General features: G+C 41.8%; 1 protein-coding gene across 1 annotated transcript in view; it reads left to right on the top strand.

Annotated features, from left to right (window-relative positions):
* The window catches only part of fbxl16 (F-box and leucine-rich repeat protein 16), a 43,101-nt gene that overhangs the window by 21,364 nt on the left and 4,945 nt on the right, over positions 1-16,792 (top strand). The window contains exons 2-3 of the mRNA XM_036590488.1: positions 9,191-9,854; positions 14,696-15,204. Coding sequence (XP_036446381.1) covers positions 9,198-9,854; positions 14,696-15,204 — 1,166 coding nt within the window. The 5' untranslated portion in view covers positions 9,191-9,197. The remainder of the gene's footprint in view (positions 1-9,190; positions 9,855-14,695; positions 15,205-16,792) is intronic.

Below are 16,792 nucleotides of genomic sequence, written 5' to 3'. Positions count from 1 at the left end.
AGCCAGAGTAGATTATGTTCATCCTAGTGAATGATTGCCGTAAGAATGGTAAGTTCTGTGTCACACTGGAAAAGTCTGTTAGATCACGCAGCATTTATCCGTGCGCTGTTATGTAACCCTCTCGTACTCTTTGGGTACGACTGCAGTTTCAGCAGTGAATACACGCACTGTATGTTTATGGTTGTTTAGTGCATAGAAGAAGCACTGATTTGTCTTCAGACCCTAGAACTGTCTGATTATTTTTACCAGGGCTCATTAACATGAGTTTGTGTAATAAACTGCAAACACAGTCGATTCAGAGCAGACACAGCTGATGTGTTTTCATAAAAAAACACTCCTTTTTACTAATGAGCTACATCTCTGCTCTAGATGCACATCTTATTGTGTGTTGCGCTTTGCTGCGCATGCGATGCTGTAGAGTGCTGTGGCGCAGGTGTCTCACTTAAAGAGTAAGGTGCATTTACTCAGTGCCAAAATGCATGGCAGGGATGGCATATGGATTGGGCATTGGCATCCTGCCACAGCGCACTTCTTGGCCCTTTTCCGGGTACAGAGAGTTCCCAGCAATGCCGTCGAGACAGGCTAACACATGTATCGCTGTCAACTAAAGGCACTTTAAAACAAGAGTGGTTGCTTATCCCTGTAACATGTGCTTCATAGGAAGTATGGACATTGAATTGCTTATTCCTTGCACAATTAACATTATTGCATTTGTCTGTTTTGAGATCGCAAGGACCTTTTCAAGCTTTGATGCCAGGTTAGCGTAACATCTATTCCAGTGGTGGTGGTGTGTTAGTGTGTGTTGTGCTGGTACGAGTGGATTAGACACAGCAGTGCTGCTGGAGTTTTTAAACACTGTGTCCACTCACTGCCCACTCTATTAGACAGCCCTACCTTGTCGGTCCACCTTGTAGATGTAAAGTCAGAGACGATAGCTCATCTGCTGCTGCACAGTTTGTGTTGGTCATCCTTTAGTCCTTCATCAGTGGTCACAGGACGCTGCCCACAGGATGCTGTTTGCTGGATGTTTTTGGTTGGTGGACTATTCTCAGTCCAGCAGTGACACTGAGGTGTTTAAAAGCTCCAGCAGCACTGCTGTGTCTGATCCACTCAGACCAGCACAACACACTAACACAGTGCTAGGATGTTAGCTAGGTGCTAACATATTAGCTTATGACTAGATCACATATACATATACAATTTTGTAGGTCTAAAAACGAAGGTGTCTATGGGATGTTTAACGTTGCTCGGTCAGGACTCGGAAAGGGAAGTTTTAATTTCTGAGTTTTATTTAATTTATAAAGTTTTCACTTCTAAATTATATCTGTCAGATGTAAACAAGGTCATTCAGAGTGGTTTGGTTTGAAACACTCCATTCTAGAGAAACCGAGTCTGAATTGCTCACAGTGGTGGTGATAGGAACCAGACGTCCACCTCTAAAAGCTCCCTCGCAGAACATTATTACATGAAATGTCTATAAATTCACTGCCTGATGTCCGAGACGCTGTTTTATAGTTTTGAGAAGACTTTTCTCTAAATCGTCATTTTAAACACATTCATGGTGGAGGGATACATGAGGGCGTCGTGTGGCAACATAGTCCCCAAAGAAAACATATTTTTCAGATTTAGCACTATTTTCCATCATCAACATTCCATATAAACTCAGAAGACTCGTATAGGTTCACTGATGGTTTTGGATAGTAAATAAAATGGCTACATTTGTGTTGTAGTCATGGCGACCCTTTTAACACCACCACCACAAGGGTTACATAATCGTTTGTTATTTTTTTACATTCACTTTCAGCTGCTTGAATCCTGCACAGGGAGAAGGCTGCTGTAGTTTGAAGGGTAGAGCAGCACAGCTGTGATGGCACACGCTGGTGCTTGGACTGAACTGTGCTTCATCAGGCTGCTCAGCGGAGCTCTCAGCTGCTCTCCGTGGTGCTGAAGTTGCATTGAGTGGGCCCTAACTGTCACCCCCCCCCACCAACCCTCACCAATGCCAGCACTCTTCTCGCTTCCTCCTCCACTTCTCTCTCTGCCACACTCCTCTCTCACTGCTACAGCGCCTCTGCTCTTCTGCATCCTCACTGCTGCAGGCCTTTAAATAGCAGAGCTGCGCTACAGTACGTTTACTAAAGCAGCCTCGATCAATACGGCACGAGTGCCTTACAGCTACCTCTTTAGCTGCACTCTTACACCAGAGGAGGATACTCGATAAAACCCTTTGATTAGAATTGACCTTCTCGACCAATCTGAAGTGAGTGAAGTGATTTTGCAAGATGATAATGCGATTATTTTCAATTGAAATTAAATATAGTCACAGTCGTGAAAATTTAGCTGAGGATGAATTGCTGTATGAATAATTGTGATTAACAATTTAATTGTCTTTTTTATTGCATGCAGCTATTAAAATACAAGCCTAATGTGGTCAAATTAGCTGAGTGGCAATGCTACTTCCTTGCAGTCGATACTTGGTAGCTTCCAAGTGACGACAGAAACAGTTTGAGCTCAAATAAACAAACATTTCTCACCACTGCCCTGTAAAACACATCAACTAAACAAACATTTCTCACCACCGCCCTGTAAAAAACCTCAACTAAACAAACATTTCTCACCACTGCCCTGTAAAAAACATCAACTAAACAAACATTTCTCACCACTGCCCTGTAAAAAACATCAACTAAACAAACATTTCTCACCACTGCCCTGTAAAAACATCAACTAAACAAACATTTCTCACCACTGCCCTGTAAAACACATCAACTAAACAAACATTTCTCACCACTGCTCTGTAAAACAACATCAATAAACAAACATTCTCACTACTGCCCTGTAAAAAACATCAAATAAACAAACATTTCTCACACTGCCCTGTAAAAAACAAACAAACATTTCTCACCACTGCTCTGTAAAAAACATCAAATAAACAAACATTTCTCACTACTGCCCTGTAAAAAACATCAAATAAACAAACATTTCTCACCACTGCCCTGTAAAACACATCAACTAAACAAACATTTCTCACCACTGCCCTGTAAAAAACATCAACTAAACAAACATTTCTCACCACTGCCCTGTAAAAACACCAAATAAACAATTAAATAGTACTAAATAGTGTTTTATGTATTGTAATGAGGTCTCTTTAAAGGTTTCCTAGACTGTTTTTTCAGTAGACACTGAAAGGCTCTGCATGCTTTGCTGAAGTTCTGTTTTTAGTGTTCGGCCAGTCGTGAAAATAAACAGATCACTAGTATAATCGATGTTGACACTTTTATACAAGAGTTACGATGTTTTTCTGAAACAGAGCCCACAAGTTCATCCCTTATTCCGTTTTCCTTAAGCACAGCTCAGCCCTGAGTGCCTGTGAGCTCAGAGAGATGAAACTTGTCCTCGTGGTTTTGTGTAAATGCTCAAGGATCCTGTACAGAGCAGCTCTACATGGCTCTAAATACAGCGTCAAGTAGGGGAAAGAAAAAGTTTTTGTTTAATTAGATTTGTTTTTCTTTCAGTTTCCTGTGTGTTCAGGTCCTCTTTGAAAAGCAGCAGGGGTTTTAAGCGTAGGATTTTCCATCCTGCATCTGTTTAACAGGTGCTGGCTGTGTCTCTTGCGTAAGCGGTATAATTTCGCTTTTGTAGCTCGCTCTTGTCTCTATTGCGTGGAGCGCTGTGTGGATGCTGAAGCGTTGGCATGTAGGCGGCTTATGTTTGCACTTCAGGGGACATTGCTTAGGTCTGTGTTTATGTATATGCAGTGCATTTTGTTAAAGATATATGAGTGGAAAAATAAGCGTCATCAGACGCCTTCATTCCTTTCAGTAATTCAGTTACATTATGTTCATTGTATGAACACAAAACCTGCACAAGAAAATCAGTTTCCGTTTGCAGCACTGACGTCCTGTGAGAGCCACAGTGGCTGCGTGTTCCATCCAGAGAGTGTATATATCATATACATTATATATATATGACATATACAGCGTTAGGTTCAACTCCTCTGTTATTGTGGCCTCTCGCTCATACAGCTCGTGGGTTCTTGTTAAACAGGCTGGAGGCTCTCGAGGTGGACTGGAGCTTCACAAAGCTGCTGGGTTTGTTAGTGTGTTAGTTAGTTGATCTATTTATCCACAGGTCTCAATGCGGTCACTGCACTGATTCTGTTGCTGCAGCAGCTGGGCTTCAGCCTGTGATACTACAGACAGGTCAAAGGGTACAACTGTGTCAATGTATTAAAAATCAGTGATGTTAATCATTTAATCAGCCACCTTTCTTCACCATATTCACTTGGAAAGACACTGGGTGATACTCATTTCATTAGATAGATAGATAGATAGATAGATAGATATACAGACAGACAGCTAGATAGACAGATAGATAGCTAGATAGATAGATAGGTAGATAGATAGATAGATATACAGACAGACAGCTAGATAGACAGATAGATATACAGACAGACAGATGGATAGACAGACAGACAGATAGAAAGACAGGTAGATATACAGACAGACAGATAGATAGCCAGACAAACAGACAGATAGATAGATAGATAGATAGATAGATAGATAGACAGGCAGATAGACAGATAGATAGACAGACAGACAGACAGACAGACAGACAGACAGATAGATAGATAGATAGATAGATAGATAGATAGATAGGCAGATAGACAAACAGACAGACAGACAGATAGATAGATAGATAGATAGACAGGCAGATAGACAGACAGACAGATAGATAGACAAACAGACAGACAGACAGACAGACAGATAGATAGATAGATAGACAGGCAGATAGACAGACAGACAGATAGATAGACAAACAGACAGACAGACAGATAGATAGATAGATAGATAGATAGATAGATAGATGCACAGTGTGTATTAAGAAGAAAGGTGATATAGTGATGTGATAAGACAAAACAATTAAATAAAATAAAATAAGATAATGAAAAAAAACAAGTAATAATAAATATGTAAATGTAAATTAAAGCTAAAACTAAATTATATAATAAACAACAATTAAAACTATAAATCTGAAAAGCAACTAATTCTTAGTAAAGTAATACAATTAAATGAAAATTATCTAAGAAAACAGCTAAGATAAATAAGTAGCAGTGCTACAATCTGTGCTAACACTTAAACATGATAATTAACATTTATTAACATACATATGAGAGAGTACTGTAAATACAACACAGTACACCCTTCATTCATTAATTTTCCAGTCAAAACAGCCATTAAATACAAGTTTTCAACATCAGGAATAAAAGCAGAAAATTACACAGAAGCTTCAGTAACTAAATATAATATATTTTCAATATTCAGTGAGTCTCTCATCACCTTTATTCCAGCTTCCGTTCTTTTCAGGAGTCTCACTTTCAGTTCCTCAAAGAATCTGCAGACACACCTCCAAAGTTCAGTCTTAGAAGCTGGTTGATCATTTTCTGAAGTGATCAAACACATTCAGTGGTGTTGAGGTCTGGACTCTGGGGTGGTCAGTCCATCGTTCAGCTTCTTTGTTTGATGTGTCCGTCTCCTTTTCTCAGTGAGGTTCTTCTTGAACAGCTACACATCCTTTCAGACCCACAGCGCTGAGTCGTCTTCTCACAGTGGAAGGATGGACAGAAACACCTGTGGATGTTTTCAGATCTGAAGCAGCTTGATTTTCTCCTCTCTCTCAGAGATGAAAGCTTTAAGTGCTGTTTATCTGATGGGGGCAGTTTTGGTGTCGACCAGCTCTTCCAGGTGGTCCCCATTTTCTCTGTAGCTGTTAGACATAATTTCCTTTGACTTTTCTCTGCCTGTGCAAATGGATTTTGTATTTAAATAAAATATATGAATAAAATATTAAAATGGCTGATGAGTTATGGATTGTAGATATAACTATAATTATGGCTTTTGGCAGTAAATGTGCTGATATCATGCACTTTATAATGAATTTATATGCACTGTTTTTATCTGTGCATACAAAGACAGGCTGTTCTAATGGGCGCTCGATTGAGAGTGATGTGAATGCAGATAAATGGTTTTTTTTCTTTTTTGTATTCTTTTAGTTAAATCTGGCTCAATTGAAGCCTTCGACGTCTATAATTAGCATGTTCCTCTCCGCTGCTGTGTTTTCTGTTGCGGCGATGGCCTCTCGAGAGGGCTTATTCAGGAAAACGGATGAAAGCGAGCAACACTCATTGACATTTTACGCGGGCAGCATTAGTGCGCTGAGCACGCGCACCTGTGCGGAGGCTTTAAGGTCGTCCGGGAAGTTATGGAGCTTAAAAATAGCAGCATGATGTCATGTTTTGAATGTTAGCTTTGAGGAACCTCTGCATACTAATTGAGGATGTTCAGCGCAGCGCAGTGCATTACATTTCTGACTCTATCTGTTTATTCTGCATTGTGTATCTTCATATTCTTTATTCTATAACTCTGATGTGGGTCATAAACTGAAGGCCAGAAACAGCTGGAAAAGGTTCTGTTTTGGTTTTGTTTTCAGTTTGGAGACAAAAAGCCAAAAAACACTGCAAAACCACCAGGAACTGTGGATCATATAAATTAAATCATAATCATATTAATCATACATATTAATCATATAATTGGGAAAAAAACATGATTTTGGTTTTAATCTGTTAATCTTTTTGATACATACTATTACTAATAAGTAACCTTTGATTTTCATATATTAGTAAACATATAACATTCATTGTGTATTATGCATGCGAACTAATCAAACATTTGTAAAGGTCATGGTGAGGGCACCATGAAAGGAGGGAATGTGGAATTATAATGAGTATATTACTATCATAATCAATAAGAAATCCATAATCATATACTAAAAAGTTCATTAACAAAAGCGTATTAATCCTCTCACTAAGGATAGGCCTTGCTGTATGTAGGTTAAGGGATTTCGCAATGGAGGGTTTCTGAAGCTTCTAGAAGCTAGTGCTTTGCTGTGAGGGCAAGCTGACCTCAAAGAGTGAGCCAAGCTGATAGGGAACCAGACAGTATCAGTGTTGGAACCAGTTTTAAAAACAAAATTTGATTAAAACCCTTGAGAGGATGGGAGTAGCTTGGGATAGCTGAGCATGCAAGTTTTTAAAAAATCAAGGACACGTGCGATCAGAAATAAGGGTTTCCAACTGAAGTGTAAAAATAAGAAATAATGGGAACCAAAGTGAACTGAGAAAAGGTGAGAGGGAGGGGTGATTTCTTCATCGCCCCCAAACAGGGTATAAAATTGATGTTTCTGTATTGTACATTGCATTTGGTTGTCCGGAGCCATCTTGCCACCTGAAGCTTAATAAATGAAGAGTGGGCCTTTTCCTTCCTTCAAAAGAACTCAACGGCTGAAGTCTTTTATTCAACTTTCTTTTATTTTTGACTGAACTTTATTTTATTTTGCGTTTATGACGAGAACAAGCAACTAGATTTATTAGAAAACTAAAACATAGTTATAGAACAGATTAGTTTAATATTTCCATATGTTGGGGCTGATGAAGCAACAATCTGCTTTTTGTTTAAACTGAGGGGCTGACAACTTATGTTCTTAACTAGAACTAGGCTGGTCAACTAGCTAACAGGCTAAACAACTCCATCATTAATATCACAGGATTGAATTAAAGTACTTACAGTATGATTCACTGTAAAACAGCAGTATAAAAGTCTAAATAATGTCACTTACACGCTTCAGATGTTTATGTTTCAGTCAGAAGTAGAATCAAACCCAGGCTGAATCCCAAATGGCTCAGTACTCCCTAAATAGTGTTCTAGCTATGAAAGTTTAGAAATTCTAGCCTCTGCAGTCAAATAGTGCGTCATTTATCGAGTGTGGATGTGTCTGAATCCCAAATGACTGTTTCTTAGCTGTATTTTGCTCTGTTGGGCTGCAGGATCCAGTATTTAAACTCCTTTGTAGTGCACTGTGAGATTTGAGATTCAGCCCCAGTGTGAGAAAAAAGGCCGCTGGATTGGTGCTAAATAAGACTTGTGGTGGTTATTTAGTGACCAAAAAGTACTTATAAATGTTTAATGTTTTTGCATTAAACAGTGCTGTGTTATCATATATTCGTTGTAATACAACAAAAAGTTTTACAAATTCATGAAATGACTGTAGTTTACACCGAATGTTCTCCTAAGTCCATGCTCTAAAGGAGCTACATTTCCTGGTGGAATACTTGTTTATGTTGAGTATTATTAAAAATAACAAATTAAGACGGTGGCGCAGTGGGTAGCGCTGTCACCTCACAGCAAGAATGGCCTGGGTTCGATTCCCGGCTGGGTGACCAGGGTCCTTTCTGTGTGGAGTTTGCCTGTTCTCCCCGTGTCTGTGTGGGTTTCCTCCGGGTACTCCGGTTTCCTCCCACAGTCCAAAGACATGCAGTCAGGCCAATTGGACATGTTAAATTGCCCCTAGGTGTGTGTGAATGTGTATGTCTGTCTGTCTGCCCTGTGATGGACTGGTGACCTGTCCAGGGTGTATCCTGCCTTCTGCCCAATGACAGCTGGGATAGGCTCCAGCACCCCACCGCTGCCGTTTTATACAAGTCATAAGCCACCTGAGGTCACCTGAGTGTGTTACTGTGATTTTATCACAGGGAAGGGAGTTTTAGGCACTCCGAACAGGCACTAACACCCTTCCCCATGAAGTTAAATATGCAATATGATGCACGATGCATTCAATCGTTTCCTAAAGGATAAGAATCAAATCTTGGTGAAATATGAGGGTTTATGATGCGCTGAATTGTCTTCTAAAGAATCAGAATCAAATCATGTCGCATTTGAGGTTTTATGATGCACTGAATCATTTCCTAGAGTATCAGAATCAAAGCTTGGCAAAATTTAAGGTCTCACAATGCATTGAATCATTTCCTAAAGAATCGGAATATAATTGTGGTGATTTCAAGGTTTCATGATGGATTCAATCATTTCCTAAAGAATCAGAATTGATTTGTGGTGAAATTTGAGGTTTCATAATGCACTGAATAGTTTCCTAAAGATTCTGAATTGAATTTCGGCAAAATTTGAGATTTCTTGATTCGTTGAATCATTTTCTAAAGAAGCTGAATCACGTTTTGGCAAAATATGAGGTTTCATGATACACAGAACTGTATCCAAAAGAATCAGAATCAGTGTCAGAGTCAGAGATTTAGACCACCGTTCTATTCACTGACAATGTTGTTTCCGTGTTTCCCGTCTCTCAGGGTCTGAATGCTGAACATGTCCACTCCAAGTGACCTCAAGTCTCCCTGTGTAACGCGGAACGGCATGGTCAAGCTGCCCCCCCAGCCCAACGGCCTCGGCTCGGCCAGCATTACAAAAGGCACTCCAGCTGCAAAGAACCGCCTGTGTCAGTCATCCTCGGTGCCCACCATCCTGCCCCCACCCAGCCTGCCATACCACCTCGAGCCCCTGCCTACGGCAGCCTCCCTGCTGGGCCCAGACCTGGACACTAGCCCCCTGATGGCCATCAAGCCTCCGCTCAGGCAGTATCCCAAACCGCTGCTGGAGCGGCAGCTGGTGCTGGACGAGAAGGTGCTCAACCGGCTGCTGTGGTACTTCACCACCGCCGAAAAGTGCGTCCTGGCGCAGGTGTGCAAGACGTGGCGCAAGGTGCTGTACCAGCCCAAATTCTGGGAAGGGGTGACGCCCATCCTGCACGCCAAGGAGCTCTACAACGTCCTGCCCAACGGAGAGAAGGAGTTCATCAGCCTGCAGGCCTTCGCCCTCAGGGGCTTCCAGTCCTTCTGCCTGGTGGGCGTCTCCGACTTGGACATTTGTGAGTTCATCGACAACTACCCGCTGTCGAAGAAGGGCGTCAAGTCCGTCAGCCTGAAACGGTCCACCATCACAGACGCAGGACTTGAGGTAAACCTGTCGGATACTCATATTTCCTGTTGTAGCTTATGGAGAGCGTATTTCTCCCATTATACAAAAAATGGCTGCGAAACAGAGGGAGGGAGTCTGCGAGCGAGTCCTCAATGAATGGGAGTGAATGGAGCTAAACGGCTAAAAAAATACACATTTATGTGAACTTCAGTTCAGACTTGGAAAGTCGAAGGGTGCAAATAAAAAAAAAAACACCAGTATCTTTCTGTTTTTCTGTGGGAAACAAATTTTGAGTAGTAGGATTACTGTTACTGAGTGCTGATTGGTTAGCATTACTGTTACTGAGTGCTGATTGGTTAGTATTACTGCTACTTAGTGCTGATTGGTTGGCTACTTAGTGCTGATTGGTTAGCATTACTGCTACTTAGTGCTGATTGGTTAGCATTACTGCTACTTAGTGCTGATTGGTTAGTATTACTGCTACTGAATGCTGGTTGGTTAGTATTACTGCTACTTAGTGCTGATTGGTTAGCATTACTGCTACTTAGTGCTGATTGGTTGGCTACTTAGTGCTGATTGGTTAGCATTACTGCTACTTAGTGCTGATTGGTTAGCATTACTGCTACTTAGTGCTGATTGGTTAGTATTACTGCTACTTAGTGCTGATTGGTTAGCATTACTGCTACTGAGTGCGGATTGGTTAGCATTACTGCTACTGAGTGCTGATTGGTTAGTATTACTGCTACTGAATGCTGGTTGGTTGGTATTACTGCTGCTGAGTGCTCATTGGTTAGCCTTATTGTTACTGAATGCTGATTGGTTGACATTACTGCTACTGAGTGCTGATTAGTTAGCATTACTGTCTACTGAGTGCTAATTGGTTGCCGTTACTGCTACTGAGTGCTGATTGGTTGGTGAGCTGATCAACTCAGTGGCAGAGTAGATGCTGAAGTGATAATGAGTGTTTCAGCCCCAACTGCTTTTTTAATGAGAAACAATGCGGAGCACCTGATCAGAACAAAACTCATTTATAAATATCAGCCCTGAAGACACAAAACAAAACAAAAGGAACATAACAGGACAAAACCAGCCTGTTCACTTCTAAGGGATAAAGAGAGGCTGGAAATGGTCTAATTTTGACTGGTTTTGGTTCACGAAACCACACAAACATCATAAGTGGACCTCAGAGAAATCAATAAAAAAGAATATGTAAAATATGGATCATTAAGGGAATTCTAATAGTTGTGAATAGTAATAAAGAGGGAAATCTATACTGAGCATACTATAAAGCATATTTTATTATCTGTCTGTTTGTCTATTCATCTATCACCCTTTAAAGGGGAATTCCACAGATTTTTCAGAATTTCTGCATAGCTAAATTGTTTATATGTAAAGAAAGTCATTCAGAGTGGTTTGGTGTGAAACACTCCTTTCTAGAGAAACTTACCGAGTCAGAATTGCTCACAGTGGTGGTGATAGGAACCAGATGCTTCTAAAAGCACCCAAAGAAAAATGTATTTTCTCTGTTTTATCATTACCAACATCACATATAATAACTCAGAAGATGCGTGTAGGTTCATGGTGGTTATGGATAGAAAAATATCATGGCTATATTTATGTTTGTGTATTCATGACGACCCCTGGTTCCTATCACCACCACTGTAAAGAAATCTGAACCATTTCACACCAAACCTCTCTGAATCACTCTGTTTACATCTTAATTATGCAGACATTTTGAGAAATAGGTGGAATTCTCCTTTAAAATATGGATATAATAAAGTCTGTCATAAAATATACAACATTGCAGAGCATAACTCTGAATGTAAGAGAGAAGAAGTGCAGATTGCGCAATAGTGATCCTCCTCTTTTAAGAACACGCAGCCATGATTCCACTCATCACACTTCCCTCTGAGCTGTTGCTATTCTAGGACTGGCCTGCCGTTGCCATGGTGAGCGCTTGGATTGTTAGTGATGCTATCTGTGCCGTTTTCTCTCGAACGTTCAGGCCAGCGTTCGCTCGGACGCCGGTCCAGGTCCGCGCAGGGCCGTGCACCCCCCGGTCATGTGCGAGTTATCTAGGGCAGCCCAGATATGAGTGCACAAGGCCTGGACCATCCCCAACATCTCAGCAGGAGGGCGGGACCATGGGAGTTGGTGACAAGAGCGGTTTGTTTTAGTCAAATTAGTACTTTCGGGCAGCGCCGCATGCAATCTGCGCCCTGCCCCCCTGACATCTCTCGTGTGGTTTGAATTGTGCCCTAGTTGGTGGTCATTCGGGTCCAAATAGATCACTGCATAACTGCTTCTCATGATTAAGACATAAAGCCATGTGTGCACTTGAAGAACCAACATGCTGTTGCTTAGTGACGGATCGCCGGGAAGCAGTTCGCCTCTTTCTCTTTTTCGGGCTCGCTAAGTAGGTCAACGGGGTCAGCCCAGCCGATGGAGTGTCATTTTTGCAGATTAAGCGATGATTCGAAAGCTAAAGTCGAGAATAGAGTTCTGTGCAAAAGTCAGAGACCACCTTTTGTTGCTGTGGTGGGTGATTTAATTCAGTAGACTGGTCCTTACACATTTTTAATCCCAGGAATGAAAATCTGGGAAATCCAATAGCCCAGACCCAGTCACACCCCTGCTGACCATTTTGGTGGTCTACCAGTCGTGGCGGAAACACCTACCTTGTACTTCCACTCATTGGCCACTTTATTAGACACACTTAGCTTGTACTTCTACTGACTGGCCACTTTAGTAGAAACACCTACCCTGTACTTCCACTGACTGGCCACTTTATTAGAAACACCTACCCTGTACTTCCACTCACTGGCCACTTTATTAGAAACACCTACCTTGCACTTCCACTCACTGGCCACTTTATTAGAAACACCTACCTTGCACTTCCACTCACTGGCCACTTTATTAGAAACACCTACCCTGTACTTCCACTCACTGGCCACTTTATTAGAAACACCTACTTTGTACTTCCACTCACTGGCCACTTTATGAGAAACACCTCTTTTGTACTTCCACTAACTGGCCACTTTTTTAGAAACACTTACCTTGTACTTCCACTCACTGGCCACTTTATTAGAAACACATACCTTGTGCTTCCACTCAATGGCCACTTTATTAGAAACACCTACCTTGTGCTTCCACTTACTGGCCACTTTATAAGAAACACTTTGTACTTCCACTAACTTAAAAAAAAAAAAATGTTTAGGGCTGTAGCCCAATAGCCTGGACCCGGTCACACGCATGCTGACCATTTTGGTGGTCTCCCAGATGTTGCAGGTGGTTGCTAAGAGTCTCATTTTCTGTGAAGCTGTTTTGGAAAGCTTTTTCACTTATTATCCCTTGACTTTCTCCTTCCTTATGCAAGTGTATTATCTTATATCTAATCTCAGAAATGTCTCCTGAAAAATGAATCCATTTTGACTGGAAATGAAATAAATGGGCTTTTGCACAGTAAATACACATTTTGATGGGTTAACACACATGGACGTTAAAGGACGGCCATTCTGTTAAGCCTGGCTATTGCACACTTGTAAAGTAATCCTCTTTATGTAATTAAAAATGCTTGTGTCATTTGCAAGGAGTAACTGCATATTTGAAAATTGCTCTTGGCAGCCCTTTTAATGAGGAATAAAAAAAAGGCTTTGCTGCGAACATGGGTGAGGTTAATCCTACCCTAACTGTGCTCTGAAAAGGAAAACAAAACCACGCTTCCCTCGCACAAATGCTGAAAAGAATGCTTTGTTGCACATTTTTATGAGGCCAAGCTTTGTTTTTCTGGAAATGAGGGAGTGTGTGGACCCTTTATGAGAATGTGCTTAGGCTCAACTTCAATGAACGTAATAGAACATTTGGAAATGCAAACCCACAGTATTGTGCAGACGTCAGAGACCAACCTTCATTTATTTAATTTCCAGTCAAAACAACAATGAAGTACAAGATATTCATTATTGAGGAGATGTTTCGGAGGAGATTAGATATGAGATCAGCCACTTGCATAAGAAAGGAGAAAGTCAAAGTGGACAAATAGGAGTTTCCAACACTGGAGCTCAAAACATAATTAAAGCTGCAGAGAAAATGGGACTCCTAACAACCACCTGGTATGTCTTGTAGCCATAGTCTGTAATATTGTTATGCAGCTGAGTTGTCTTAATACCTGCTTTGTACTTCAACTGACTGGAGACTTTATTAGAAACACCTACCTTGTACTTCGACTGACTGGCCACTTTATTAGAAACACCTACCTTGTACTTCAACTGACTGGACACTTTATTAGAAACACCTACCTTGTACTTCCACTCACTGGCCACTTTATTAGAAATGCTTTGTACATCCACTAACTGGCCACTTTATAAGAAACATCTACCTTGTACTTCAACTGACTGGCCACTTTATTAGAAACACGTACCTTGTACTTTCACTTACTGGCCACTTTATTAGAAACACCTAATTGTACTTCAACTGACTGGCCACTTTATGAGAAATGCTTTGTACTTCCACTAACTGGCCACTTTATTATAAGCCTAACACACGTCAAATGCCGGGCTGAGGGGTATAGGCTCAGCTTGGGCGAGAAGCTCCATCCAGTACCTTTGGGATGAGTTGGAGTGATCCAGAACTAATCATATGACATCAGTACCTGACCTCACTAATGCTCTTGTGGCTGAATGCAGTCAAATCCTCACAGCTGTGTTCCAACATCTAGTATGATCCAAGGTTCTCTGTAATAAGGTGGACACTACTGTAAGTTTATATCTATATACTGTGCCCTTGTTTCCTTGTCCGTGTTGATTCTTGATCAGATATAATAGCTGTAGTTTTGGATGTATCATACATAGCTGACCGTGCTGCTCTGTGCCGGACCCCTGCAGGTGATGCTGGAGCAGATGCAGGGCCTGATGCACCTGGAGCTGTCTGGCTGTAACGACTTCACAGAGGCGGGCCTGTGGTCGAGCCTGAACGCGCGGCTCACCTCGCTCAGCGTCAGCGACTGCATCAACGTGGCGGACGACGCCATCGCGGCCATCTCGCAGCTCCTGCCAAACCTGTCCGAGCTCAGCCTGCAGGCCTACCATGTGACGGACACGGCCATGGCCTACTTCACCGCTAAGCAGGGCTACACCACCCACACGCTGCGGCTGCACTCCTGCTGGGAAATCACCAACCACGGCGTGGTCAACATGGTGCACAGCCTGCCCAACCTGACCGCCCTCAGCCTATCCGGCTGCTCCAAAATCACGGACGACGGTGTGGAGCTGGTGGCGGAGAACCTGAGGAAACTGCGCAGCCTCGATCTGTCCTGGTGCCCGCGAATCACCGACATGGCCCTGGAGTACATCGCCTGCGACCTGCACAAGCTGGAGGAGCTGGTGCTGGACAGGTCAGTGTGTATTTACTGATATGTAAATGCTGAAAGGAATAGTCCAGCAGTTTGGAACCTTATCTACACTGATCAGGCATAACATTCTGACCACCTCCTTGTTTCTACACTCATTGTCCATTTTATCAGCTCCACTTACTATATAGGTGCACTTTGTAGTTCTACAGTTACAGACTGTAGTCCATCTGTTTCTCTGATACTTTGTTAGCCTCCTTTTGCCCTGTTCTTCAGTGGTCAGGACCCCCATGGACCCTCACAGAGCAGGCACTATTTGGGTGGTGGATCATTCTCAGCACTGCAGTTACACTGACGTGGTGGTGGTGTGTTAGTCTGTGTTGTGCTGGTACTCCTACCTTGTCAGTCCACCTTGTAGATGTAAAGTCAGAGATGATAGCTCATCTGCTGCTGCACAGTTTGTGTTGGTCATCCTCTAGTCCTTCATCAGTGGTCACAGGACGCTGCCCACAGGACGCTGTTGGCTGGATGTTTTTGGTTCTCAGTCCAGCCGTGACACTGAGGGGTTTAAAAACTCCAGCAGCACTGCTGTGTCTGATCCACTCAGACCGGCGCAACACACACTAACACACCACCACCACGTCAGTGTTACTGCAGTGCTGAGAATGATCCACCACCCAAATAGTACCTGCTCTGTGAGGGTCCATGGCGGTCCTGACCACTGAAGAACAGGGTAAAAGGGGGCTAACAAAGTATCAGAGAAACAGATGGACTACAGTCTGTAACTGTAGAACTACAAAGTGCACCTATATAGTAAGTGGAGCTGATAAAATGGACAATGAGCGTAGAAACAAGGAGGTGGTCAGAATGTTATGCCTGATCGGTGTGTATCTGAACAAGGATGGATCCATATCCGAATCCGTTCAGAGTGCCTTCCACAGCTTATATACCCACCAAGCCAGCTCATGACACGGGACTTCATTCATGAGCTACGCGCTACCGCCGTCGAAAGTAGGAAGTGGTCATAATAATGTGACTTGACTGTGCATATTCATGCATTTCATGCTTTTATTAAAGAAATTCAACAGCTGCCTATTGGCGTCTATTATAAGTAAGTTTCAAGGCAGCAGGGTTTGGGCTAAATGCATCCAGGTTACTGCACATAGTAACGGACATTGTGCTGAATATGCGGCAATATGAGATTAAGCTGAAAAATGCTGGAGAATTCCTATAACATGTAATCATAACATAATAATGCAGAATCTTTCATTTTAGTTACTTAATAATTCAAAGCAGGTACTGAATGATTCATATTAGATACTTAATAATTCATATTAGATGCTGAATAATTCATAGTTGGCACCAAATAAGTCATAGTAGTTAGTGAATAATACATAGTAGGTACTGAATAATTCAAAATAGATACCTAATAATTCGTAGAAAACACTGAATAATTCATATTAGACCCTTAATAATTCACAGTAGGTAATGAATATTTCATATTAGATGCTGGATAATTCATAGTAGTAATGGAATAATAACCCTTAAGCTGAACGACTTAATAATTGCCCGAAATTTAAGGTATTAAAGTAATTGCCTTTGAGAGTAAATGTTAATGTGCCACTTTTCTGAA

Source organism: Colossoma macropomum, unplaced genomic scaffold, assembly GCF_904425465.1.
Source record: "Colossoma macropomum unplaced genomic scaffold, Colossoma_macropomum, whole genome shotgun sequence".
NCBI classification, from domain to species: domain Eukaryota; kingdom Metazoa; phylum Chordata; class Actinopteri; order Characiformes; family Serrasalmidae; genus Colossoma; species Colossoma macropomum.
The sequence above is the reverse complement of the archived record's forward strand: the minus strand, read 5'-3'. Positions and strand labels throughout refer to the sequence as shown.